A 27950-nucleotide genomic window follows, 5' to 3' on the forward strand; every position below is an offset into this window, starting at 1 on the left:
CTCTATGTTTCAAAGGTCTGATTTCTAATTCTTGGCTCACAGTTGTTCAAGTCTCCTGAGGAAGGAAATCACTTAACAACTCTCCTGGAAGGAGAGACTGCATGAAAGAGAGGTGGTAGGTCCAGCCCCAGTGAATGACTGGCTAGCTAGGTTCAAGGGACTCTGACCTCCCAAGAGCCCTGGAGCCAAAGAGCTGCCCCACTCACAAGTGGTTCTCATCTGTGCACCGTTTTCATGTGGCACCTTCCCAAGCCCATAACTGTAATAAAAATAATTTCAGTTTGTTCCAAAATATTAGTATTACATATGAAGGTGGGGTCTTAAAAGATTTGGTGGGGTCTTAAAAGAATCGTAACAGGAGCTGGAGCAACAGTGGGTAGGATGCCTGTTTTGGACATAGCCAACCTTGGTTTGATCCCCACCACCACAGATGATCCGTTGAATCCTGCAGGAATGATCCTTCGGTGCAGAATTAGAAGTAAACCATTAAATGTGCTTCCTCCCCAAGAAAACAGCAACATGTTTATCTTTTTTTTAAAGCCAAATTAATATTCCTCATAGAAACAATTATTATAGAAATTATGAAGTAAGGTGGATTGGAAATTTTTTCACCCATTATTAGAACTAAAACAGAATACATGCAGCTGCATATTAATTTTCTCTTTCAATTTCAAAATGACTCTACTTGAAAGAAGAACTATTATTTGACCTTCAGAGAGAATAAAGCTATTAATATGATTAATTAAATTGTGCATATAAACAAATTTGAAGTCAACCTGCAAATTTTAAGCTAAGCTATCCTATAAAGGACTAAAATGCACAAAAAGGGGCTGTGGTGCCGTCAACAGGTCAACCTGTACCTGTGAGGCGAGTGCATCAGCAGCCTGATGGTGCTTTCAGGCTTCCTGATACCACAAAATTGCCACTGTGCCTTTGGCCAGACCCCAACAATTTGGGACCAAGTTTACCAAGAAATTAAATGGTCAAAAGCTAGGTATGTGGGAGCCACACCCACAAACCACCTCCAGCTCATCTATACAAGCTCATTTATTGGCCTTATTTCATACCGAGCCAGTATCACCAGGGCACCCCAGATGTAGCAGGTGCAGTCTCCCCCCCTACTCCTAATTTAAATATTTACTGTTTCAGGCCAATTTTGTTTAGTACTTAAAACTGCCTGTGGCTCAGGTGACTGGTTGTGTCCATCAGAACAAATGGCTCCTCCACTGATTCAAGAGCAACAAGAATAGGTAATTAGGCTTCTCAAACATTCAAGCAACCAATGTGTGCCAGGTACAATGAGAGGAACTGAAAGATGAGCAGATTACAGCAGTGCGTGATTGTGTAACTGTCACTAGGTGAAGGGACAAAACAAAACAACAAAAACAGTGGGCCTCAAAAGATAGTCATATGTCATAGGGGAATACTCTGCCTGGACTCAATCCAAATTCAGCCTCTGGCATTCTTTGACTCCCTGAGAATCACTGGGTGTAGTCTCAGTAGCCCAGTATCCTGAGAGTACTGAGCACTGTGACCCTGGTGATGTCTGAGAACACTGGGGTGGCCTTAGTAGTTGCCACCACAGTAGCATCCGCAGGTCCTTGCTGAGTCAGCTGGCCCAGCACAACCAGAGATCCTAACCTAGCTAGACCAGAGATCCTAACTTAGATAGAACAGAGATACTAAAGTAAGTAGACAATGGATCCTAACCCGGGATCCTAGTAGACCAGAGATCCAAACCTAGGTGGACCAGGGATCCTAACCCAGGTACACCAGAAATCCTTACCTAGGTAGACCAGAGATCCTAACCCAAGGAGACCAGGATACTAATCTAGACATCACTGTTCTGAAAATAAGAAAAACTTCAGTTTTGGGGGGACCTGACACTTTTTTATGAATACTTGCCTTTTGTTTGTTTGTTTGTTTAGCTAAGAAAGTGAAAGATGGAGTGCAGGGGAAGAGAGGCAAGACAATGAGTAAGGTATCTGCCTTGTATACTGCCCACCTGGGTTCAATCCCCAGCATGGCACTTGGTCCCATGAGAGCTCACCCAAAGCGATCTCTGAACTGAGTGATAGGAGTGATCCTTGAGCAAATGCCGGGTGTGGCCCCAAAAGCAAATATAAATAACTGAGGATGCAGTAAATTCTGGAAAATATCCCCACAGGCAGAGTAACACATTCCTCCACCCTAGTTGCTCCCATTACCCCATCAACACTGCAAGGCCTGACACTGACCGTTCTGCTCCTCTCCCAGCTCTTCTCACAGTGAGAAGTTACTGGTTCTACTGGACACAATCATTAAACTGAGTCCCAGACTAAGTAGAGAGACCATGGCCATACTGCCCTGGATGAGTGGACTGTGACTGGTGTCCCTTGGAATTCACTGAGCAGGTGACTGGAAAAGAATCTATTCCAGCCCCATGTCAGATTTCTAAGAAAAATTCAAAATGTCAAGGCTGTGCTTCTCAACCTTTCTTTTTTTTTAATTTCTTTTTATTTTTATTAGTGGAACACCATGAGGTACACTTGTAGATTTACAAATTTTTGTACTTGGGTTTCAACTATACAATGATCAAGTACCCATCCCTCCACCAGTGCCCATTTTCCACCAACATGGATCCCAGTATCCCTCCCACACCCATCCCCCCATCCCACCCTGCCTCTGTGGGAGGGCATTCCCTTTTGTTCTCTCTCTCCTTTTTGGTGCTGTGGTCTGCAAAAGGATTCTCAACCTTTCTAGTCCACTTCAAGGCACACAGAAACAAAGCTGATGCTGCTTATGTAGCCTGACAACCAGTCCAGGCTCTTCAATTCCCATATCATGCCCAGCTACTGAGGAAGAGTGACTGATGGCCCAGCACACCCAGAACACATCCGGTCCCCCAATTCTCCTCCTTGTGGAGATGGAGCGGGAAGATCTCAACTGGTGTTAGAAGGTCCTAGTAAACTCAGGAACTAGTTTTGTAAGAATTCCATAAAGAAGTTTTGGAAGATCAGAAACAGCTTCTTCCTCCCGGGAACACAGAAAGCTGATACAATTGGAAGTTACCACACTGTTGATCAAGAGACCTTGGGCTGGAGAGACAGCACAGTAGGTGAGGCCACCCTTACACACGACCAACTCGGGTTCGATTCCCAGCATCCATCATGGGCCTCCGAGTCCATCAGGAGTTATAATTCCTGAGCATTGAGTCAGGATTAATCCCTGAGCATCACCAGATATGGAAGAAAAGAGAAGAAAGAAGGAAGAAGAGGAGGAGAAGGAAGAGGAAGGAAGAAGGAAGGTGAAGAAGAAAAGAAGGGAGGAGGAGGAAGAGGAAGAAGAAGGAGAAGAAGAAGGAGGAAGAGGAGGAGGAGAGGAGGCAGAGGTGGAGACGGAGACAGAGTCAAAGACGAAGACAAAGAAGAAGCCTATCTATAAAACTTATAATGAATGCACATAGACACGTGCATATGTATATACATATATGTGTGTACATATATAATACAGTTTTCCATTTGCCACTGAATTGAACTCTGTTGACTCCAGCCTAATCACCCTGAACTCTGCTACTGCAACAGTAAAAGAAACAAAAAAGAAACTAAAAGGTTGAATACTAGATGTTATCACTATCCTCATTTTTTCCACCTTACAAGAGTGTGATTTTTAACATCTGCTCTCAACATATTTATTCTTGTCACCTGGTTTTCAAGCAACTGTCCTGGTGCTTTTAACCTTTGTCTGATCCCAAGTAGTGATGCAACCCCACAAACAAGAATGAGCAAGTTGGAGCTATTTTCTACAGCTGCTCCTGTGTGGGCTCCCTCTGTGCCCGGCACAGTCCTGTTCACTGATTCTGGCTCACATCCAGAGGGAGACTTAGAGGCTCTATTGGAACCCTGACAATGTTCCCATGCCCTCAGCACCCTGAAGTCTACTTTCCTGTCAACCTGTTTGGCCAATTCTACTAAAGCCTCTGTTTCTACTTCCCAAGTACAACCCAAGTAAGTAAAGTAAAAGTAAAGGCCCTCCCGTTGATCGTCGATTTGCTCGAGCGGGCCCAGTTATACCTTACTAGAATCAGTTACAATTTACTGGAGAAGTATATTCTTTATTAAGTTCCTCTTTCCTTCTAATGTCCCAATTTTCAAGCATCAGAAAAAACTAAGAGCTAATTTGACAGGACTGGCTGATAGGAAGTTGATTGCAAGAAGATTCCGCATCAAGTTTCATCAAGGTTTTCACATTTAAATTGCAAATATTCCAAGTGGACTACAGAAAAGTTCTATCTGTGGGCTCAGCTGCAGGAGAGCTGGAGGAGAGCCACAATGCCTGGCCTGGGGAAGACCAGCCTGCTGGTCCCTAGTACCTCTGTTCTGCATCTTTCCTTGGTAACCAAGAATGGATCAACCATGGCTGGAGAAATAGTAGAGCAGGTTAGAGCTTTCTCTGCATGTGGCTGACCTGAGATTGATCCGTGGCAGCATACTCGGTCCCTAGAGAAGCTCCTGGAGTGACTCCTGAGAAGAGAGCCAGGAGCAAGCCCTGAACACAGCCAAGTGTGGCCCAACAATAAAGAACAAAATGAAAGGGACCAATCTCATTTTATTTCCAGTTATTCCAACCACACTCCCCACCACCCCCCCTTGCTGTAAAACTCTAAAATGCTCGAATGTTTATGATATTGAAAATAGGCAACATATTAAGAAGTACCAGCAGAGTTGGAAGAAGTCACTGACAAGCAACAACGGAAAGAACATCATCATTCTGACCCTAATCCTATCTGCACAGTTGATGGTGATAATGGACCTACTATGTTCCATTTGAGGACTGTCACTTCTTAGGCTTATTTCAAGAATAAAACATAAATTGGACATCTCTTGGAACACTGTAGTGGTTAATTGCCCATTTTTTCAGGAAACCTCCTCAGGAATTGGCAGAGGAGGACAACACTTTGAAGTAGGTCAGGAATGAGGTCCTGAGGAAAAGGTGATACGACCCCCCATTATTCAGAAGAGAGATGGGGATCCTGCATATTGGTTAGCACATGTTCCCATCACTCTGATTCCCAGCAGAGGGGCACAGAGACAGCAAAGTCTCAGAGCAAGCCCAGAAGTACCTCAGCAGAATGACTATGGGAGACGTCTTTCTGGTTAGCCTCACTCCACCATGTGTTCAGCCTCCCCACTTTTTTTTCACTCTTCTCTGCCATCAGAATAGGGGGCTGGGGTGATAGCACAGCAGGTAGGGCATTTGCCTTGCACGTGGCTGACCCGAGTTCGATTCCTAGCATCCCATATGGTCCCCTGAGCACCACCAGGAGTAATTCCAGAGTACAGAGCCAGAAGTAACCCCTGTGCATCGCCAGGTGTGACCCAAAGAGCAAAAAAACAAAAGCAAAATAAAAACAAAAACAAAAAACAGAATATTTTCCTACATACTGGACCACACTACCTCCCTGGGGTGCCTACAAAGAGGGTGGCAGCCAAAGGAGATGAGATGTGAAGGTATTTCTTCTGCAGTACAGCATGTGATGGTGACAGGTCTCAATCCCCAGTGACAGCAGCACAGCCCTACACATGATCATCAGAGGATACTATCTTCACCTGGACTACCAAGCCCTAAATTGGTCCTGCTTGCAGCCTGACTGATATGGTTCCCTTCTCCTCAGTGTCCTCCAAATCTGTCCCTGTCCCCTTCAACCCGCTCCCTCACTACCACCACTGACCAACTTCTCAACTGACATCTGAACAGAATTGAAAGATATGGTTGAAATTAACCTGGCAAAGTCCCTTTAGCATTCCCATGAGGAGGAGGAGATATCTGAAGCAAGAGCTAAGTTGTGTAGACGCCCGTTATAACACTCAGCCTCTGAAGAAGCAGCAACCCAACTAAGACATAAAAAGAGAATGACAAGTAAACAGTTATGTAGCTTTGACTAAAAATGAATCCGCTGGGGCTCGGGGAGGGACACAGCTGTTAGTACAAATTTAAAAACATCACCAATTCCACTCTTGGGCGAGAATAGTGTGGACCGAGGTGAGTCAGTAAGGAAAGGCAGCTGTGAATTGTGACTCAAGGCAGGATGAGGCAAGGTGGAGACTGCAGTGGCCACGACACCCACAATTCTCTCCCCAGATCTTACCCAGGTCTCTGGAACACAGTAGGCCCATCCACTTGTGGAACAGAACATACCAGCTGGACAAAAATAACAACAGTGTCAGTCTGCTCGCTTATACACCCTCTCTTGTCCAGCTCTGGATACCACTGTCAATATTTTCTTCCACGGGAATTTTCTTTGTCCTCTATGCAGAAATCCCCCTTGCTGTGACCAGTAAGGGAGTCAATACTCTCTGCTGGTTCCCTCTGGGCAGGGGAAGGAAAAGTAATTGCCTCCCTCCATAGACACTTAGCAACAATGAGACTTTTTTTTCATTGTCACAACTAAAGAAAAGAGGGGGTGCCACTGGCATCTTACAGGTTGATGCCCAGGTTGCTATTAAACATCCTGCAATCCACAGGCAGCCCCAATCACAAAGAACTGTCCCACCTATGCAACTGGAGAGACAGTACAGTGGGTAGGGAACTGGACTTGCCTGTAGCCAACTGGGGTTCTATCCCCAGCATCCCATATGGTACCCTGAGAACTGCCACGAGTGATACCTAAGTGCCGAGCCAGGAGTAACTCCCGAGCATTATCAGTTGTGGCCTGAAAGTCAAAAATAATTTTTGAAAAGATAATTATCCCATCTAAATTGTCACAGTTGAAGAAGGAAAGAAGACAAAGAAAGAAGGAAATCTGCACAGATTCTCATGAGCCCGGCACAGGGCTAGTGTCTGAAACTTCTTTTCACTCTTTCCCAAGACAGCAACCCAGAAGTAAGTCACAAAATGACTGATACCACCCATTGGCCCATTTCCAGACCAAGTGGAACAATGTGGTGCCAGCGGCTGACTCCGCCAGCTTCAACACTTTACCTAAGGCCAATGCCATTGTGACTTTTGCTTTACTCCTCTGCATAATTCCCACCTCACCTTTCACCTAAGGGGCTGCTGGCCTCTGACCTAGAATGGAATTCCAACAAATAGGTGCTTTGGGTTGGATACTGCATATGGACTTTCAGTTTCTTACAAGGAATGTGAGTAAGCCAGCTGCTTACTTTTCTTTGACTGCAGGGAGGTGGGGGAAGTGAAAGTCTCCTAAACAGTGTTTAGGGGAACCAAGGGCCTTTTTGGCAATTCAGTTCAAGGGGCCAAGGACTCTGCACTGACACATGATCACAACAGTGTTGTCTGGGGGTGGTGGAGCGGGGACCGGGAGGGTGTTGTCCAGGGGCCAAACCCATCAGCAGCATGCAGGGCATGTGCCTCTACTTCTATATCATCCCTGGCCCCTTACATTTGTAAATTACCACAAAAACTTGAATGTAGGAAGGAATGAAAGAACAAAAGAATAAACCCAAAATCAGAATAATCTTTCCTAGCCAGAATAGTTGTGACTCACCTCTCCGACACAGCCCAGATGAGTGAACTGATGAATACATATTATGGCTCAACAGAGATGTCAAACAACCTATCTGCACTGCCTTTTGAAGACTTACCAATGTCACTCCCTGAGCCTTCCCTGAAACTCACCTTATTGTTCTAACTCTCAAATTCTTTTTCAAATTCCTTTTCAAATTCCTGAATGCCTAATGTTGCTTTTATAAACACATACTCAATGGGCCAGAGGGAAGCAATTTTTAAACTGGACTTTCTTGAAGCAGCCATGTTTCTGGGATGATGAGACCCCACGCAGAGGAGCAAGGTTCTCCAGAACACAGTGGCCCTTACTGACAACGTTTTGCCAGTAAGTAAATCCTAACAACTCAGTCTTTCAGCTAACAACCTAATAGGTTTTTTCTTCAGCCAGGAAATCCTGGCTTCGCAAACACTCATTTTCACATCTTTAATTGGAACATGTCAGAAATAAATGGGGGCTCAGATCTATCATTTGTTGACATTCATCTTGATCAGGAACTCTGGGACACACATTCATTTCCTACAGCTCAACAACAAAAAATGTGTCTCTCTGATGTAATTCCAAGTGTCCTACTTGGCTGATTTAGGCAGTTTTTAGCTTAAAGTGTAGTAGAAAAGCAACAAACAGTTTTTCAGGAACTTGAAATATATATTAAAACTTGAATTTTCACTCAGCCATATCTTTAGTTCCCAGTCCCAACTACTGAGGTATTTCTTTTCATTTCTTGATAAACTTTCTTTTTCTTTTTTTAAAAAAATATCCCTGAAATAAACCATTACAAAGCAGTTCATGATTGACTTTCAGTCATACAATGATCCAACCTCCATCCCTCCATCAGTGTACATATCCCACCATCAATGTACCCCCTTTCCTTCCCATCAACTCCCAACCTCACCCCCACCTGCCTCTATGGCAGAAACTTTTCTTTTCTCTCTATCTTCTTTTGTGCATTATGGTTTGAAATACAGGTACTAATAAGTCACTATGTTTGCAGTACAGGTACTAAGAAGTCATCATGTTTGCTCAGGCATTCAGTATTTTTCATATTGGCTGGAGTAGCTTTTTTAACGAGTTTGCAGGTTAGCTTAAAATGTAGTAGAAAAGCAAAAAAAAACATTTTTTTTGTGACTACCAAGGCTTCCAGAAGCAGAGGGAGGTGGGGAAGGTAGCCCATTCCAATACCAAGAATACCTGGAGATTTCAGTCATAATACCCTCATACCCAATTTTCAGCAGATTATATCTCAGTGGGGTCTGTCTTGAGACAGTGGTGTTTGACTGGGGCATGGTGGCAATTTTGGGTTGTGGGAGCAAGCACCTGCCCTGGGCAGGCACCATGCTGACACACCCCCCTCTGATGTACCCTGGTCTATTCAGCCTTGTGTGGATCCGAGATTAACTGTGGTCTTTGATCTCTTTTGAGATTTATTTATGGGTTTCTGAAGCAAGCCCATAATTGAGCTTGTATAGCTAAGCCAGGGCTGTTTTGTGGGCATGGTTCCGACATACCTAACTTTTGGTCATTTAATTTCTCGGGAAACTTGGTCCCAAGTTATGGGCATTTGGCCAGAGGCACAGCAGCAATTTAGGGGTATCAGGAAGCCTGAAGGCACCACTAGGCTGCTGATATACTCTCCCAGTGGGTTTAGGCTAACCTGCTGGCAGTACTGCATGCCCCAACAGAGAGCTATTCTGAGCTGCTTTTTCACTGAGCATCATACCCTGACTTCCCTCAATGCTGCCTTTACAGTAGATAACCCTTCCTCAGAAGTCTCCCTCCCTTTCTCGATGACTCTGGGCAGACTTGGACACTGCATGTCTGTCTCCACCAACCCACTTCGAAATCCACATTTAAATTCCTAGAATCTGTCTTTCAGGAACACTAAGAATCAGCCACCACAAACCAAACGGACCTTTTTCTCTTGCTCTCTTTCCCTGCCTCACCGCCTCTGGTACCTCCCTCTTCCCCTTCCATGTATATGAAGCACTGACTGTGTGCCAGCTTCAGGGCCTTTACACATACCTAAGTTACTCTTCCCATTTCACAGAGGAGAAAACTGCATCTCACAAAAATCAAATCATTTTCCCAAGGAAAATTGGTAAGTATATTGTTGAGTCAGGAATTTGGATTCAAAGTTCTGAACTGCTATTCAAGTTTCTAGATGTGAGGCAAATGAACCTTTATGAAGCAAATCAACAAGGCCGATTCTGAGTTTACAACTAATCCCACACACATAAAAAGCATTTTTTCAAAAAATCATGCTCTCTACTCTCAGCAAATCCAGAATCAAGAATCACATGTTTTTGGCCAATGTTTAGCTCTCTGGTAGAACCCATGTCTGGGGACTCTACAAATGCTACCCTGAGTTTGATTTCTTCCACTCTGCCCCAATACGGAGGGAGGGATAGAGAACAGAAGCAGTCTGTAATAGAATACAGAGGGCCAGCTCTCTGATTCACATTGTGAGGGGTACAGGAACTTCATGGTAGATGAGCTGTGGACATACATGCCCCGTAGAAACAGAAAACTGGGGTCAAAATTGGACCAGATTGAGCCAGAGAGATAGTACAGCTGTTGGGACAACTGTCTTGCATGTGTCCAACCGAGGTTTGATCCCTGGCACCACATCTGGTCCCCCAAGTCATGCCAGGAGTGATCCCTAAGCACAGAGCCAAGCGTAAATCCTAAGCAACACTGGGTATGTTTCAAGAACAGAACAAAACAAAGAAAAAAACACTGGCCAAGTCATTTCATATTTATTTCTCCAGGTTATAACTTCTCTCAAATGTATCACTGTATCACTGTCCTCCGGTTGTTCATCGGCTCCAGTGAGCAGGCTTTGCCATGCAGGTGAGATACTCTCAGTAGCTTGCCAGGCTCTCTCAAATGTACCTTTTTAAAATTTTTTTTAATTAAAAAAGACAGCTGTATCTGCAGATTAGATGGACCAAAGATCTAGATGGACCTAGAAGTGATTCTACATATCGATTATCAAATTCCTTCAAATAGGAATTCACTCAAACGTGGGGCCAGGGAGATGGTCTGATGGGTAACATGTTTGCTTTGCATGGCGCAGGCCCCAGATCAATCCCTTGCACTGCACATGGGCCCTGGAGCACTGCAAGGTGTACTGAGAGCAACAGGGTAAGTGGCTCAAAAGCTGAGAAAAGAAAAATATATTCCCACTCAAAGACCAAATCATAGCAAAACCACAGAGCTCTGTAAAAAAACTATACTGCTCATATCATTCCTCTCCCGTTATATTTACCAAGCAGTCCTACCTCGGGATCAGAAGAGGGGTGGGGATGAAATCAGAGACTGTTACCAAGGAGTGCAGGGAGAATATTCCACTTTAACTAATCCACTCCCTCTCCCAAACAACTCAATCAGTTGCCTGAAACCCACCAGTACTTGGAGAAAACTTTCATCAATTCTAAAAGAAAACATGTTGGAAACATGTTCCATCTATGCAAAAGCTTGTTTAAATTCATTACATTCAAAGAAACACCAGGAATAGAGTCCCAGGCATCTTTTTTGCAGGCTTGCCACCAAATGAGAAAACAGGTAAGAATGCAGGTTCACTCCAATTACACAAATGTAAACAAAGTAATTTTCCAGAGGAGAAAAACCAAAAATGCCCTATCAGTCAGGCATCAACCTGATGTAGGCAAGAGGCAGATAGGGAATGCCCTCTACCCAGACAATGGCAGTAAATTTCTTGGGAAGTAATAGCTCTGATGTTGCAAAGGCCAACCTTGCAGAAAATGGGAACGAAGGCCTGATAAGACCCTCACCTGGCACCAGCAATGGACCCTGAGGAGATTGGACCTCTCTCCATGAAGGAAACCCCTCGAATATCCTTAGACCTCTCCCTTAGTTCGGTTAACTTTAGTGATTAAGCCCAGAGAATACTTCAGAACATTACAGACCAAGACAGCCCGAGAAGATACTCTATAGAAGACACCTTGAACAAAGGAAGCGCGCGCATATGCTGCCCAGGCCCATGTGCAAGCTGCACCCTTGTGGCCGAGCACATGTGTCACCCGCATCTCCCCTCTTGAGATGTGTACTTTCATGCTTTCCTGTCTAATACTGGGATGTGCGTAGGGGCTCCCTCTGGCCCTGGAGAAGCCCAGGTTCTCTCTTGAGCACGTTACTCTTCACTCTCTCCCACATTCTCTTCCTCCTTCCCTTCAAAACACCCAAATAAAATGTTTTACTTCACTCACTGCTTATCTACTCCTAAAATACCTTTCTGTGAGGCGAGACAAGAACCAGTAACCCTGGGTCCCGGGTGGCACAGGCAGATGCAGAGAAAGTGATCGTTTTTCTCCTCCCCACTTCACAGGAGCCACTGCGGGGCCCACCAACATCAACCCTAAGCATGCACTTAGAGAGCGCAGAGGAGCAAATGAACAGGAAACAAGCAAATCTGTGATTATCTAGACCAGGAAAAAAAAGGAAACTTGGGAAAGTTTCTGGCATTACTAACAGCAATTCAATGCTGATGGCAGATACTGTGAAAGACAGGGCAATATTAGAAAACAACTTCCCATATTGTTATCCCAAGTGTGCAGAAATCTTTCTCAAGCTCTGACTTCACTATGCTGTCTTATAAACCAGTGAAATAGTATTTACATTATAGCAAATAATCTCTTAGCACGTTTGACTCCCCAAATGTCACAGAACCACTCCTCTGTGTTCCATGTGCCATTCAGTATCACAGACTTTGTCAGTTAGCTGTTAAAGCTCTATTCCCTTAAGAGCAACCATCCACCTATATATCACCATACACCTACATACACCTACATACCACCTACAGTGTCTGCAGTTCTGTTTTTCTAAAAGAAGCGGCTTGCTCACTTCAAATCTATTAAATATTACACTCAAAATGTTGCAGCCTTTAATTAGTTTCCCAAAGACACACATTTCTGCTGCTTACCCATAAACTGCAGATGGCAAGAGAGAAAGAGAGAAAGAGAGAGAAGGAAGGAAGGAAGGAAGGAAGGAAGGAAGGAAGGAAGGAAGGAAGGAAGGATAGAACTTCACACAGCTCTATACAGCAGCAACAAAATGATTTAGGAGACCAGCTCAAAATAGGGTGGAAACACTAGAAATGCACCCTTCTAAACCACTATCCCCAGGAAATTCTCTCTCAGTCCCAACCCTTCCCTGTACTGCAGAAATCAATCCCCTAAGCTCATACATCTGACCGGTCAACCATTTTGAGGAAGGCAGCTAGATAGGAAAGGGCCCATGGCAACGGAATTCCTGGGAAATAATAAAACAATCGCCCTGAAGCTGCAAAAAGCTCATCAGGAATTAAGACCTGATAAACCTTTCTGGCCTCAATAACAGACCCTGTGGAGGCTGGATCCCTACAGAGATGACAAACTTCAGCTGACACTGAAACTGCAATTATGGGCTTGATAGAGATTCACCTTGGAAAACTACAAAGCTGTTCCTTATGGCTGCAGTGATAGCACAGCCGGCAGAGCGTTTGCCATGCACGAAGCCGACCCAGGTTCGATTCCCAGCATCCCATATGGTCCCCTGAGCACCGCCAGGGGTAATTCCTGAGTGCAGAGCCAGGAGTAACCCCTGTGCATCGCCGGGTGTGATCCCAAAAAGAAAAAAAAAAGATGTTCCTTTGTGACAATACCTGATCAACCCCCACCTCTGGCAGAAAACTCCAGACCAAGGCAACCCTAAGAATACGCATATAAAAGAGGATCTTACCTTATTTCTTTTAAATTTTTATTAGTGAATCACTGTGGGGTACAGTTACAGACTTACAAACTTTCGTGCTTGCGTTTCAGTCATACAATGATCGAGTACCCATCCCTCTATCAGTGCCCATTCTCCACCAGCAATGATCCCAATATCCCCCACCCCCACCCCACCCACCTCTGTGGCAGGGCATTCCCTTTTGTTCTCAAAGAGGATCTTATCTTAAAGGCCATTCAAGACTCTCAGTCTCTGGAGAAACCCAGGTCTCTTACCCTTTGCTCACCCTCCTTTCCCATCCTAAAAGCCTCCAAATAAAATCTGATTTACTTCCCTGCTTATCTACTCCTGAAATTCCTTTCTGTGAGAAAGACAAGGCCAGGAAACCCTGCGTAAGGCCTAGGGCTGACTCCCCTTTCCTGCAAAGAGAAATTCCTCACTCCAGCTGGAATCCCACTACTCTCATGCCAAGAAGACCAAACACATCAGGTGTGGCTTGATGGTCACCTGGTGGTGCTTGATGGTTCACCTGATGGTCACTTGGTGGAGTTCTGTATACTGAACTACATACAGAACTACGTACAGATGCCTGGTGGTCATCTGGCCCGTGCCATGCAGGAACTCATCCTCAGACTTCATCATTCCTAGCCTACCCAACCCAGCCAGATCTGGGCTGACAGAGGTGATAAGGAAAAGGTGACCATCTCTCTCCTCTGCCTGGCATAAGCCACCCGTGGGGCCCACCAACTTCAGTTTGACTTGCTAAACAGACACACAGGCAGTTCAGAGGAAAATCTGATCCTTTTCATAATCTCACTTCAAGCAACACCACCCCACCACCCTCCACCCTCCACTCCCACCGCCCCCCCCTCCACACACACACAAACACACACATGCAGACCAAAAAAAAAGACAGGATTGTTTTCATGTATTTCTTTTTCAACTGAAAAACTCTATACTGAGAGTCTAAGCGCAAGAGTCCTCCCGTTGTTCACTGATTTGCTCGAGCGGGCCCAGTAACATCTCCATTTTGAGAATTGTTGTTATTGTGTTTGGCATATCCAATACGTCACAGGTAGCTTGCCAGGCTTTGCCCGAGTGAGCGAGATACTCTCAGTAGCTTGCCGGGCTCCCGGGGAGGAGTGGAGGAAATCGAACCCAGCTCGGCCGGGCTGGCTGTGCGCAAGGCAAACACTCTACTCACTGTGCTATCGCTCCAGCCCTACTGATTTTGGCATATCAAATATGCCAGGCTTTGCCATGCGGGGCGAGATACTCTTGGTAGGTGGCCAGGCTCTCCAAGAGGGGCGGAGGAATCGAACCTGGGTAGGCTGCTTACAAGGCAAACGCCTTACCCACTATCGAGCAAGAGTATGGAAGATTCAAGTAAGGTTCAAAACTCCTGACGATCTTTTTAAGTTCACGTGGAAAAGTCTAATGGGGTAGGATAGCTCAGGGAGAGATGCTTTGCAAGCCTAAGGCTTTGAGTTCAATTCCAGGCACCATCCACATACCAGCACAACAAAGTATGTGATCTCTGGTGCACTACAACCCACTGTGATGCCCAGTAAGTACTAAGATCAAAATGTGTGCGAACAGCATTTAAATAAAAATGAAATAGGCATGGGGTGTTGGGAGAGAAACTGGGGACATTGGTGGTGGGAAATGTACACTGGTGAAGGGACGGGTGTTGGAATATGTTGGACTTAAACCCAATCACAAACAACTTTATAACCGTGTATATCCATGATTCAATTTAAAAAGTTAAGAATAGAGCTACACACACACACACACACACACACACATACACACACATATTTAATTCTACATGGTTTCAAGGTAAAAAACAATGAACTACATACAGAGTTATTCCATAGTAGAAAACATAAAAATTGACATATTCTCTGTAGTAAAGGATTAGTAATATTTAAAAACAAGCCACATTTCCCACATTTGAACCTAAACAGGAAAACCAGTTTTCACAGAAACAGTTTTGATAAACCCAGAGCCAAATTTCCCACTCAAAACCCCTATGAATATAAACTTATGAATACAACCACTATCAATATAAAAAAAAAAAACTTTTCAAATACCACTGTGTAGCTGTTTGCAGCAGTTTGCAAACACTGCACTGTTCATCCAAACTTGAATAATATATAAAGAATAAAAGGTCAACATTCTCCCAGCTTCCTCCCACCCTGACACCTCTCGTGTCCTAGTACTGAATAAGACTTCTCAAGCTGAAAGCAAACTGTGGATGTAATGGGGAATCCCATGGTAATTTCTTGAAGGCAAGCAACACTGTACTTGGCTTCCCTGAACCACACGAGCCGCAATGTTACCCAGTCAGAGAAGCAAGAGTCACCTAGCAGCCTCCTGCTGTCCCCAAAGGCTGGTTACCAGGACAAGAATGCTTTGGGTGTGGACTGGGTGCTAAAACCAAGATGCATACCAAAAACATTTTAGGTTTTAGGATGTTTTTTCATTTTTTAAACTCTTTTATCACATTAAACTCAGATTTGGGATACAACTGCATTTGCTTTAACTTAGAAACATTTAGTAGTTATTTTAAATCTATTTCAGTTAGGCAATAGGAAAATTAAATGGTGACCATTGTTTCTTCTGCTCACCTCTAATGCACTTCAGTCTTTTGTTTTGTTTTAGGGCCACACCAAGCAATGTTCTGTACTTACTCCTAGCTTTGTACTCAAAGATAATTTCTGGCAGGGCTCAAGGGACATGGTGCCAGATATCAAACCAGGTGCAGCTCCATGAAAGGTAAGTGCCTTAACCCACCATTCTCCTTCTCAGGCCCCTAATTGCACTTTAATACCAATAATACTGCCAAAGCAACAAAAATAATTTATTATAAATAATTATGCTGCTTTATAAACCCCTACAAGGTAGAAAAATGGCACTTACTCAATTTTGATCATTTACAACAATCCAAAGCTGAATTATTAAGGATGGCTTTCTACATAAAGCCATCTATCCTATGCCAGCCCCAAACCAGACAAATGTGTGCCAGTGAATGAAAGGAGAAGTTGTTTGGCATCAAGGGGTGGCCTGGCAGGCAGAGCCTAGATGCTTACATATTACCTTACTTACAGGTTAAATAATAAAGCGTTCTGTGAACTTCAAGAAAGTTATAAACTATCCATTCTGCAACTTAGGTGAAGTGTGGTACACGGCACCATTAATAACTGTGTGGAACAAGCCATTTTCTAAAGGAAAAAATATCCCATTTGTGGTCAAGTGGCCATGAGAGATCTACACTCAAAGGTTAGCCTTGAGCTGAGACGAAAGTCAAAATCTTCCAAGAAGCAAATGGTCTTTATTCCAAACAGTCTCTCCTACGTAGACACCACAATGGAGGGACATGAGATGGGTGTGTCCAAATCACCACTCCCAAATAAAACAGATCTGTCTTCTAGGAAAGGAAACTGAAGCAATCAGAAGTATAGAGGACACAATGAAATTCACCTACCTATGGTCCTTCTTGACCCATCTGTTGCCACCTACTAACCAGCTCCCTTGAAAAAGCTCCTTGCCAAGTCATAGGACTTGGACTTGGTCAGTTGAGAAAGGAAACCTTGGTGATCAGTCGGTATCTTCCAGGTCTCTGGCTTCCCTAAGCCACGGAAGCTCCAACCGTCCTGCTAGAGATGACTTCCTTTATCTCCACCATTAAAAAAGTTTCACCCAGGGGCTGGACAGAACAGCAGGTACAGTGCTTGGCTGGCTTTATCATTGCCACCCCAGATGGTCCCATGCATCTCCACCAGGAGTGATCCTTGAGTGAAGAAGCAGGAGTAAGTCCTGAGCACTGCTGGGTACGAGGGCCCAAAATCTCAAAAAAATTTTCAACTAAAATCATGCTTCATTTCATTTATATAGAATGGCTAAGCGATATACAGCAGTTAGCTAGAACTAGGAATGAAGTTGATCACACGTTTTCCTACAGGAAGTCAAGTGTCTTCACCAACATCAGACAATATACTTTGTCACTCATCTGTGGCTTCAATCTCACCCCTTCATCCACCACACCATTTCCAAGGATACTCTGCAGAAAGCATCATTATCTCTTTGTCCCACTCAACCTGCAAGGATCAGTGCCTTTGTTTACAACTTTGTAGGAAGACAAATTTACAGAGGATTTGCTAAACAATGTCAGTTCTCCTGAATGCAATTACTGAACTTAATCTGAGCAACCACCTCTGTAAACTTACTATTTTAGTGGCTTTTTGGAGCACTTTCATGCTGTGTGACCTTCCACATTCCTATGGAACTGGATAAGATACATAGAAAAGGCACCAGAGGAGCAAGAAATCAACTTCAGTGCTAATTGGCTTCCTTAATGGTAAATTCTTTGACCCTCTTCATTCCTAGCTCAACTGAACCTAAATTATGCTTTCTTGTGAGTCCAGAGACACATGCCTTGTGCTAGCTATTAAGCTCTCAAGCAAAAGGCCATTCCTACCATCACCACTCCCACATCCTAGAAGACTATTATTAGACCTTCCTAAAATACAACAAATTTTAAAAGCATAGACCGTTATATCTAAAACATATATGAGCTCTATTTCTTAAAATTTTGCAGCCCTGCGTCTTAAGAGGAAACATCTGAGGAAATCTGGAGGCAGAAACACAAAAGAAGTCAGCAAGCCAGATGACCTGGCCCATTGGGGACCACACCCCAGGGGTCATTTCTTCTTCTGTCCATGCTAGACTGCATTACTTTTAGGGCACCCTCCTGTACTCCACAGCACACCCACTGAGAGATGGACCCCCAACTGACAAGGTGGATGACAATCCCTTTCTTCAGTTAAAATGCCTTTGGATGTTAGGCAAAAATGAGCATGTTTTATACTGAAAATATTATTTCCCAAAGACCACCCAAATCAATGTAAAGTATTCAGTGCTCCACTGTGCTTTACAGTGATCTTATGCTTGACAATTCTGATTGCTGTGTACAGTGCCATTTAGCTAGAAAACATGCAAAAGCAGCTTGTATCTTCATGAGAGTAGCATTAATACCCTGACTCTCTTAACAGACCAACCCTTTATAAAGGGTCAGGTCTACCTGTGTCTATATGAGTGTGTTCTCACAGTGGTTCATATGTGCAGAATCGTTTAGTCCATCAGTAAGTACAAACTGAGCATGCAGAATGCTATTCATGGTTACAATGAATAGCATCTGCTATTCATGGTTACAATGAATAGCATCTAAGGTTCCAATGCTGTGACAACCTATAAGAAAAGCAGATAATCCAGTAAGTAGTGTCAAATAAGTCATGCAATGTGCTAAGTGCTGTGATGGGGAAACAGGTCAATAAAAATAATACCTTAGGCAGTGACTATGTGACTATCTCTAGTTCGCACAACAGCCTGCAGAGGTAGGTGTTTCCCCACTCCCCGGATAGTGTGTCCAGAGAGTGCATCGCACCCAACTCCCACTCTGCTCTCAGTACTACACAGCACACTCAGTCATCGACCTGACTTTACCTGGATCAGTCAGCACACTGACCACTGAAGGGATTTTCAAACTGGCTAGAAGAAGCAAAATAAGAAGAATGATTACACACAAGAGGGTGGAACATGGATCGCAGGGATCACAAGCCCAGGGAACACTTGAAACAAGTCATTTCGCCTCTGAAAAGGAGAAATTCAGCACATGGGACTCAGGTGTGAGGAAGGGCTTGTTCTTAGAAAAGGGGACTTCAGAAAAGAACCCAGAAGTTCTCAGGCAGGGAGCTCAGTATAGTCAAGCAGGGGAGGCCCAAGACTGGACGAGTCCGAAGACTGCTGTCCAGTGCCACCTGCTAAGTCTGTCAGGCACCTGAGGGTGCTGAGTGTCCCAGAGCAGGTAGAGAATCTGCATTTATAAGAAGCTTCCAGAGCCCAGGCCTGTGGTGAAATCAGTTCTCTGTTCAGCCCTTGGGACACACAGTGGGCCCTAAAAGGGCACAGGAATCACCAATCTTCTAAAGATAAAGGTTCAGAACCTGAGTGACAGTACAGTGGGGAAGGCGCTTGCCTTTCATGTGGCCAACCCCAGTTCAATCCCAGCATCCCATAAGATTCTCTGAGCACTATTAGGAGTAATTCCTGAGCTCAGAGCCAGGAGTAAGCCCTGAGCATTGGCACATGTGGCTCCGCTTCCCTCTCCCCTCCACCACACCCCAAAAATAGAGGAAAAGTTTATCTCACTGCAAAGATTTGTTACTGCTCAGAGGACAAGTGGGTTCAAGACCAAAGCTGCATCACTCAGAACCAGAGGCACAGCCCCTGCTGTTGGCAGGAGTTTCCCCATGACCCTTTCCATAGCTGGCCTGACACACACGCCTCAGCCAGACCTGCTGCTGATGCCTCTACTTCTTAACTCTTTATTAATCATTAAACCCTTTTACCTGCATTAGATTGTGTGATATTCACTGCAGTCATGAAAGATGCACAGGCCTCTTACTTCACACAGAAAGATGCTGAGAGTCAGTGAGGGAAGCTTCCTGTGCAAGGACTGCTAGCTGCAGAGCAGGAATGTCCGCCTGCAGCTCAGTCACAACTGTCCTGGAAGTTGTGAGTCTGTGAACAGTGGACAGAAGCTGCCTCACCATTGGCAACCCTCGGCATGTGCACACACATGTAAACACACATGACATATAGAGATATACTTACATACTTATTCCAAAACATGCATATTCTGTTTTCCTAAAGTAAAATAATATTAACAATAATAATAAAAATACTATATTCTAGTTCGAGCGGGCCCAGTAACGTCTCCATTGGACTTTGTTGTTACTGTGTTTGGCATATCGAATACATATTCTAGTTGTTTAAAAAAAACTTTCCTCCTTCAACCATAGAATTTGCCTCAGTGGATTTATGAACAAAGTAGCTACTGTGTCTTACTGCTAAATATTCATAAGTAAACTCTTCCATCCTAGGTGCCGCTTCTAACCGATCTTTACAACTGCGTGTGTGATAAATATTTGCCCATTTCCATCTTCTGCCACTAAATTTCTGCCTCCTTTACTAATTTCTGACACATTCAGTCACACGAGCAGTATCTTTTTGTTTTGTTTTAGGGCACACCTGGCAATGCCCAGGTCGTACTCTTGGCTTTGTATTCAGGGATCACTCCTGGCAGAGCCTGGGAGACAATACGTGGTGCTGAGGATCAAACTCGGTTTGGCCATGTACAAGGCAAGCACCCAGTCCCACAATTAGTGTATTTTATATTTATCTTACCTTGGGACTTCTTTCCAGAAAGTGGTAAATACAAAAATCACAGGACCTGAACAAAGCTTAAAAAAAATAACCATTTACAGACTGGGTCTCAGAAGACAGTTTAAGGGCTGCCAGAGCACGCCTTTCAAGTATAAGGCCAAGAGTCTGAGCTGCCGCAGTCGCCCAAGCCTGACCCTGTTAGCTCTGTGGTTTACGCCAGAGATCTGGACTCACTATGATTCTTGAAAACCACCAGTGATTTTTCGCTGTACCTAACTAAAAACATGTCTGCGCATCTGAGCCAGGAACGGGCAAACCTTGGATCCCCACACTAAAGGAGATTCACCCATGCTGGACAGCACAGCCCAGGGTTGGGTACTGGCAATGTGTGTGCAAGCAGCACAAACTGGTGTGCAACCCCCAGAAAGCACAACCAAATGTGCACCACCAAGTGTCCACGTCACCCACAGCCAGGTGCCAGTGTGACCCCATCACCATGGCGGCTACAGAGAGAAGGGAAGAGACAACAACCACCTTCATCTTTAGGGAAAACCAAAGACAGCTATGCCAGGTGAATAAGCCTATGTACTTTGTTTTCACAACACACTAACTCCCAGGTTTATAAAACGATTCTTTCAAATGTTTCTTTCAAACACCGAACGCACATAAATTATTCAAGAACAATTTGTCGATTCGCTTACATAATGGAAAGAAACTTATGTAAGCTAATTGATACACAGGAATATAGACAGAGACAAAGGAGAGTTCAAGAGAAGTGACAAGTGAGCAAGCCTGGAGCAGACACGGGGGAGTCGAATCACGCACTTGAACCTCACGCACTTGAACTGAGACCATGAGCCCCTCCCCAGCCAAAAGGAGCCTCTTTTTTCTTTCTCATGACAATGTTTCAACCAAAAGACCTTAAAGAAAAATACTCAGTGCACATAATCTGTAATGCAATCGTTTCACCACATTTTAATCATGTCTCTTAATAAAGAATTTTTTTTATAGAATCAGGCCACTTATACAAAGAGTTTTTTCACCTTTTTTCCTACTCTCAACAGAAAACATCATATACCACCAGTGCTAATGAAAACAACATGAATCAAATGATTTTAGTTAAATCAAGTCTCTCAACCTCATACTTACACACTTAATTTTAAACAGATTGCACGGTAGAGCCTGGCAAGCGACCCGTGATGTATTCGATATGCCAAACACAGTAACAACGAAGTTTCCAATGGAGACGTTACTGGGCCCGCTCAAGCAAATCGAAAAACGGGAGGACAGTGACAATTGTAAACCATAAAATACGACTTTTGAGAGCATTCCTTTTATTTACTTGGTGATTTATTCTTCAATATAACATCCTCCTAAGCAAAGGCTCCCAGCAAAATTTCTAAATCAATGATAAACATTAAAAGAAATATTCTGACACAGCAATTTAAAAAAAAAAAACTTTCAATATGCAGTTATTTTAACTTAAAATATTTTGTCGTTAACCTCAACATTCACATTCTCCTAAGTAATCTCAGACTTTTAAATTTTCATCTCATGAAAGAGAAGGAAGCTACATACCAGGACAATCAGTTATGGTTGAAAAATATTTATTTTGATACATACTGGAGAAAACATACATTTTCTGGGCTAATTTAAATATTCCTTCACCTACTTCACTCACAAAACAAATATATACTGCAACTAAATTCCATACGTTGAATTTAAATTTAGATGAGAATCTGAAGTGCTTACAAGTATTACACCAGAGCTCAGCACACCCTTTTAGATAATCAAAAGAACTATCAGCCCTGAGATGGCCCCAAAGAAATTATTCTTTGTTCACCAAAAAATTGAACAACTTTACACTCAGAATCACAGCTCCACAGCAATAGACACAGGCTTGGAAACCGGACAGTCATATTAAACCGTCAATCAACACTGTGAATGAAACCTAAGCAATCACTAACACCAACTGGGCAATTACATTTCCAGTTTAAGGAAATTTCAAAATCCAAGTCCAACTCCTGCCAAGTCTCCACTTATGACCTATTAATACTTATTCTACAAATTTTAAAAAGGGAAAGCGTTAAGATTTTAAAGCCGATTAATTTTAAACCTATTAATTACATTACATGAATTCTCGCATAAGAGCTAACTTCAATTAGAGCAGTTCTGGGTGAGCCTTTGCTAAGATACGGTCATTGTCTAGACAGGGTAAACAAATCCTGACAAGTGTTACTGCAGGCAACTAAATGCGGTCTTCTCCAGGGGTCTTGATCAACAGATTTCACATTCGAATCCAACACAAAAATCCCCTCCGTTCACCTAGAGGCCCTCGAATTAGGTGGTTTATTTCTGATCCCAGGCCTGCACTGGGTTAGTAACGCTTTCTCTATAATTTGAGTATCTATGGGCAGGGGAGGGAAATGCCGCTGCAAAATGCATCCGTTCACCGCCCACTGCCCCCTGTGTTCTGCATCCCTACAGCCCAGCCGCTGGCGCTGCCCGCACCCCAGGTACCTGCCGAGTTCCTCGCCAGTATCGTAGTAATCATCCACGTTCTCTTGCCGGAACACGACCATGATAGACCGTCAGGCTTCACCCAGCCCGGCGCGCCAGAGCTCCTCCTCGCCGACCATCCCCAGCGCCGCGCGTCCGGGTCCGGCCCTGCACCGGGAGAGAGGGCAGCACTGAGACCTGCACCCAGGGGAAGAGGGCGGCACTGAGACCTGCACCGGGAGGAAGAGGCGGCACTGAGACCTGCACCGGGAGGGAGAGGGCAGCACTGAGACCTGCACCGGGAGGAAAACGACCTGCACCGGGAGGAAGAGGGCGGCACTGAGACCTGCACCGGGAGGGAGAGGGCGGCACTGAGACCTGCACCGGGAGGGAGAGGGCGGCACTGAGACCTGCACCGGGAGGGAGGGGGCGGCACTGAGACCTGCACCGGGAGGGAGAGGGCGGCACTGAGACCTGCACCAGGACGAAGGGGGCGGCACAGAGACCTGCACCGGGAGGGAGGGGGCGGCACTGAGACCTGCACCGGGAGGGAGGGGGCGGCACTGAGACCTGCAGGAAAGGAGAGAACGGCACAGAGACCGAACCCGGCTGGTGCAAACGCCTTGACCAGCCGGCGAGAACACCCCGAGCAGCAGCTCCGCCCCGGGGAGGCAGCCGCCTTTGTTCAATCCGGGCCGGGGCCCCGCGCGGACCCCCGGGCCACAGCCCCGCCCCAGGCCCTCCGGGCGCCCAGCCCGCTGGTTCCCACCCCCCGGCAGCTGCGGGGCGGCCCGCACCACCCGCTGCTCCCGGAGGCGCGTTCCCGGGACTCGGTTCCCGGGGTACCGCGCAGGCTCGGCAAGCGGCCGCCGGGGAGCGGGGGAGGCGGGCGCCGGGGAGGCTGTGTTCTGTTCTCCCGCCCGACGCCCACACCCGGGAGGCGCCCCCAGCCCGGCGCCCGCACCGGGGAGGCTGTGCCCTCCCGCACCGCGCCCCCACACGCCCACACCCGGGGGTGCGGGGCGGCCCCCGCCCGGCGCCCCGACTCCCCTCCCGCCCGGCGCCCGACACAAAGCCAGGAGGCGGCCCAGCCTGCTCCGCGCGCCCCGCGCCCCCGCGCCCGGCCCAAGCCGAGCCCCGCGCCCCGTGCCCCGCACGCTGGGCTCCCCGGGCCCCCGGGGCGACTCCCGGGGGGGGGGGGGGCACGGACGGGCCGGGTCCGCACGGCGCCCGGAGGGAGCGGAGCAGAGCGGAGCGGGGACCCCGCAGACCGCCCCCGACCCCCGCGGCTTGGGGGGCGGCCCGGGCACCCTTGAACCCGACAGCGCGCGGCCACCCACCTCGCGGCAGTCCGGCGGGGCGGCGCGAACGGCTCTCGGGGCTCCACCCCGCAAAAGGAACCGGCGGCTCGCGGGCTCGCTCCACCGCGCACCGCCCCCAGCCCCCACTCCCGCACACACCCTGCACACGCGCGCACACATGCGCACACACCCCTCACACGCACGCACACAAGCGCAGACCGCCTAGTACACACCCCCGCCCCTGCACACGCCCACTGTCCCCGCTCCCAGCTGCCTGTTGCCCCACCTGGAACTCCTGCTGGACACTGGACGTCTAGAACGTGCCAGGCACAAGGCAAACCCGCAAAATGCCTGCCAGGGATGGGGAAAAGCTGGCGTGTGTGCTTGCATGTGGGAGGCGTGGATTCTGTTGGCTGTATCACGTGAGCCCCCTTGGGTCTCTAGAGTAGCCACCGTCAGGTTCAGCCGCCAAAACAAAAAGCCCCTGCCCACCAAAGATGTAGACAAATGTATAATCAAGTAAGAGTATTTTAGACATCAGTTCTATGGAGACAAAGGGGCAGAGAATAAAGGGGAGAAAGCCAGGGCAATAGTACTGCTGTGGACATTTGCCTTGCACGTGGTCAAGCCTGGTTCAATCCCAGTCACCACAAGGTTCCGTAGAGGCCCATCAGGAATGATTCCTGAGCACAGGGTCAAGGGTAAGCCCAGAGTACCACTAGGTGTGGCCCAAATAGCAGGAGAGGGGGAAGAATAGGCCTGACTCTATGAGATCTCAAAGGTATGGTAGGCAACAGAGAAGAAAGGATGGAGTTTGCAGAAGCCTCAAGTTTATAAGTGCTGTCCAAACTGTATCAGCTACTAATAAGTTGAAATATAATAGTTTTTTCATAATTTCCACACCATATTTGATGAGGTTCAAAGATGGTATAAGTCATGTGGTTCACATCCTCATCATGGTGGGGGGTGGCAACAGTGCCAGCCTGCAAAAAGCTAACCAACAGGTGCTAGTGTTCATTACAACATGCCAGTTGACCAAAAGTTTGTATTCGGTAGACTGGGAGCACCTGCAAGGGCGATTAGAGGCTGCCCTCAAAGCATCCGTCCCTCTTGGAGAGCCTGGCAAGCTACCAAGAGTATTCTGCCATCTCGGCACAGCCTGGAAAGCTCCCCGTGGCATACTTGAAATGCCAAAACCAGTAACAATAATGGGCCAATAACGACAATGATTCCCCTGGCCCTGAAAGAGCCCCCAGTAAGTCAGCATTAAGAACAAGCAAGGAGAAGCTGATAAAATCTCAAGGCTGAATGAGGCTGCCAAAACAAAGAAGGATTAAAATGACTCTGCACTTTCAAGGAGCATACGCTGGCTTCAGATGCATCCATTGAGGACCTGATGGTGCAAGTGCAGAAGATCAAGTACAACATCTTTGGATTGACCGAAGACAAGAAGGCATCGATCACATCATGCCATTTTTAACACTGCAGAACTGTTCCTCAGAACATGCACAGTAGAGGCGTGGATGGCGCCGGTGTCCTCCTCAACATGAACTTGGCCATGAGCATTGATTTATTAAAATGCCTAACAAACCAAATCAAAAGCTTACGATGGAATAGATGTGGCACATTGCCAGCAGTTTCTATCTTTGTCATCTATGCACCAACATCCAACTACGATGAAGAAAGAATTAAGAAGTTCTACATGGAGCTGGAGAAGTTCTATAAAGAAGACCACACCTTCTACAAGATCATCGTCTGTGATTTTAATGCCAAGATAGGACCAAGAAAGTTGCCCGAAGAAATTCACACCGGGACCCATGGCCGAGAATGGCAGGAAAGGGTAAGAGACTGTCTGAGTTCATTGTGCTGGCCAAGACCATCCATGGTAACTCACAGTTCCAGAAGGCTGAATCTAAATGTTGGACATGGAAGTCTCCCGGTCGAGAGTACCACAATGAAATTGACCACATCATATTCAATCAATGGTATTGCCAGACCAATGTCACTATTGTCCCAAACTTCCAAACGGGATTGGACCACCCTCTTCTTCATGCAAAATTCTAGTTCACGGAGCAGGAAGAAAGAGCTGCAAAGTTTAAGAGAACTACCAGAATGACCACCAACTGGGAAGTGTTATCCACGACTTCTACTCGGATCTTTTCAATAGCCACGTCCACTTGCCCACATTCCAAATTCTGCAGGATGGATATGTCATTCCCAATGTTCTCCCTTTCAAAACCTGACACACCATTTCATTGGTAAAGAAGCCAACAGAACCTGGCCCAGACAAGGTCAGACCCGAACACCTGAAGAATCTGCCATCAGTACTCATCAATACACTGGCTCGGCTCTTCACACACTACCTGTCTGAATGCAAGGTTCCGTCTCAATGGAAAACCAGCAGTACTGTATTACTATACAAGAAGGGAGACATCCACGACATTGGCAACTATCGCCCAATCTGCCTGTTGTCCGTCATCTAAAATTTGTTCACTCGAGTCATTCTGAATAGGATTGGCAGAACGATAGATGAAGGACAACCATGTGAGCAAGCCAGGTTCCAAAAAGGATTCAGCATGATCGGCCATATCCACACAGCGACCAAGCTCATTGAGGTTTTGCAAGAGTTCTAGATGCCACTTTGTATAATGTTCATGTATTTGAAGAAGGCCTTTGATTCTGTTGAGACTGAAGTGGTTATCAAAGCCCTAGCCAAACAGGGTGTTCAAACTCAGTCCATCAGAATCCTCCGCAAGCTGTATTACAGATTCACCACCAGGATCTCACCATTCTGCAAAGAAGTAATCATTGACATAAAGAGGGGCATTCGGCAGGTGATACCTTTTCACCAAAACTCTTCAGTGCCACCCTCAAGAATTTCATGCAACAATTGGAATGGGCAATATGGAAGTGAAGATAGACGGTTGGCAACTGCACCACCTCCGCTTCACTGATGACATCATTCTAATAACACCAAACATCAGCCAAGCAGCATGAATGCTGGCTGACTTCGACCATGAGTGTGGAAATGTCGGACTGCAGCTGAATCTCACGAAGACAGTGTTCCTGAGAAACAAATTTGTTCCTGATATTCCATTTGCTCTCAAGGAATGAACTTCTCTGAATGCAGCAGTTATGTGTACCTAGGTCGAGAACTCAATATGACAAATGACCTGGCACCTGAGCTTCACAGAAGGAAGAGAGCGGTGTGCAATGCCTTCAAGAGTGTTGAAGAAGTTGTTAAGAGGACAAAGAACCTTCGGCTCCAGGCACATCTTTTTGACTCCATTGTTTCCGTGCACTAATATATGCCTCAGAGACCTGGGCCTTACAAAAACAGGATGAGAACGCTATTCGGGTCTTCTAAAGAAGAATTGAGAGAGCTATGCTTGGAGTATCATGCTTCACTCAAGTGATAGAAAGAATCTGGAGTTCCAACCTCCATCCGCAATTGAGGATCAGGGACACTGCCTCGTTTGCCAAGACATCAAAAATCAGAAGGGCCGGACATGTAATGTGATTTGGAGTCAACTGCTGGGATAGAGCCACTACTGACTGGGTTCCATGGGACGTCAAAAGAACACCTGGCCGCCCACCTACGAGGTGGTCGGACTTCTTCATCAAGACCCCGAACAAATGGTTTGAAGCTCTTTGTGTTCCTGGAGTGAGCAGACGCCATTGGGCTACACTAG

At 45.9% G+C, this 27950-nt stretch overlaps 1 protein-coding gene across 1 annotated transcript in view; it reads right to left on the minus strand.

Moving 5' to 3' along the window:
* DAPK1 (death associated protein kinase 1) overlaps positions 1-23130 on the minus strand; it is a 183920-nt gene extending 160790 nt beyond the window's left edge. Inside the window, exon 1 of the mRNA XM_056122456.1 lies at positions 22979-23130. Within this exon, the coding sequence (XP_055978431.1) occupies positions 22979-23040 (62 nt within the window). The 5' untranslated portion in view covers positions 23041-23130. The remainder of the gene's footprint in view (positions 1-22978) is intronic.
* Positions 23131-27950: the final 4820 nt, after the last annotated feature.

The sequence above is a fragment of the Sorex fumeus genome, unplaced genomic scaffold, assembly GCF_029834395.1.
Source record: "Sorex fumeus unplaced genomic scaffold, SorFum_2.1 ptg000046l, whole genome shotgun sequence".
Classification (NCBI taxonomy): domain Eukaryota; kingdom Metazoa; phylum Chordata; class Mammalia; order Eulipotyphla; family Soricidae; genus Sorex; species Sorex fumeus.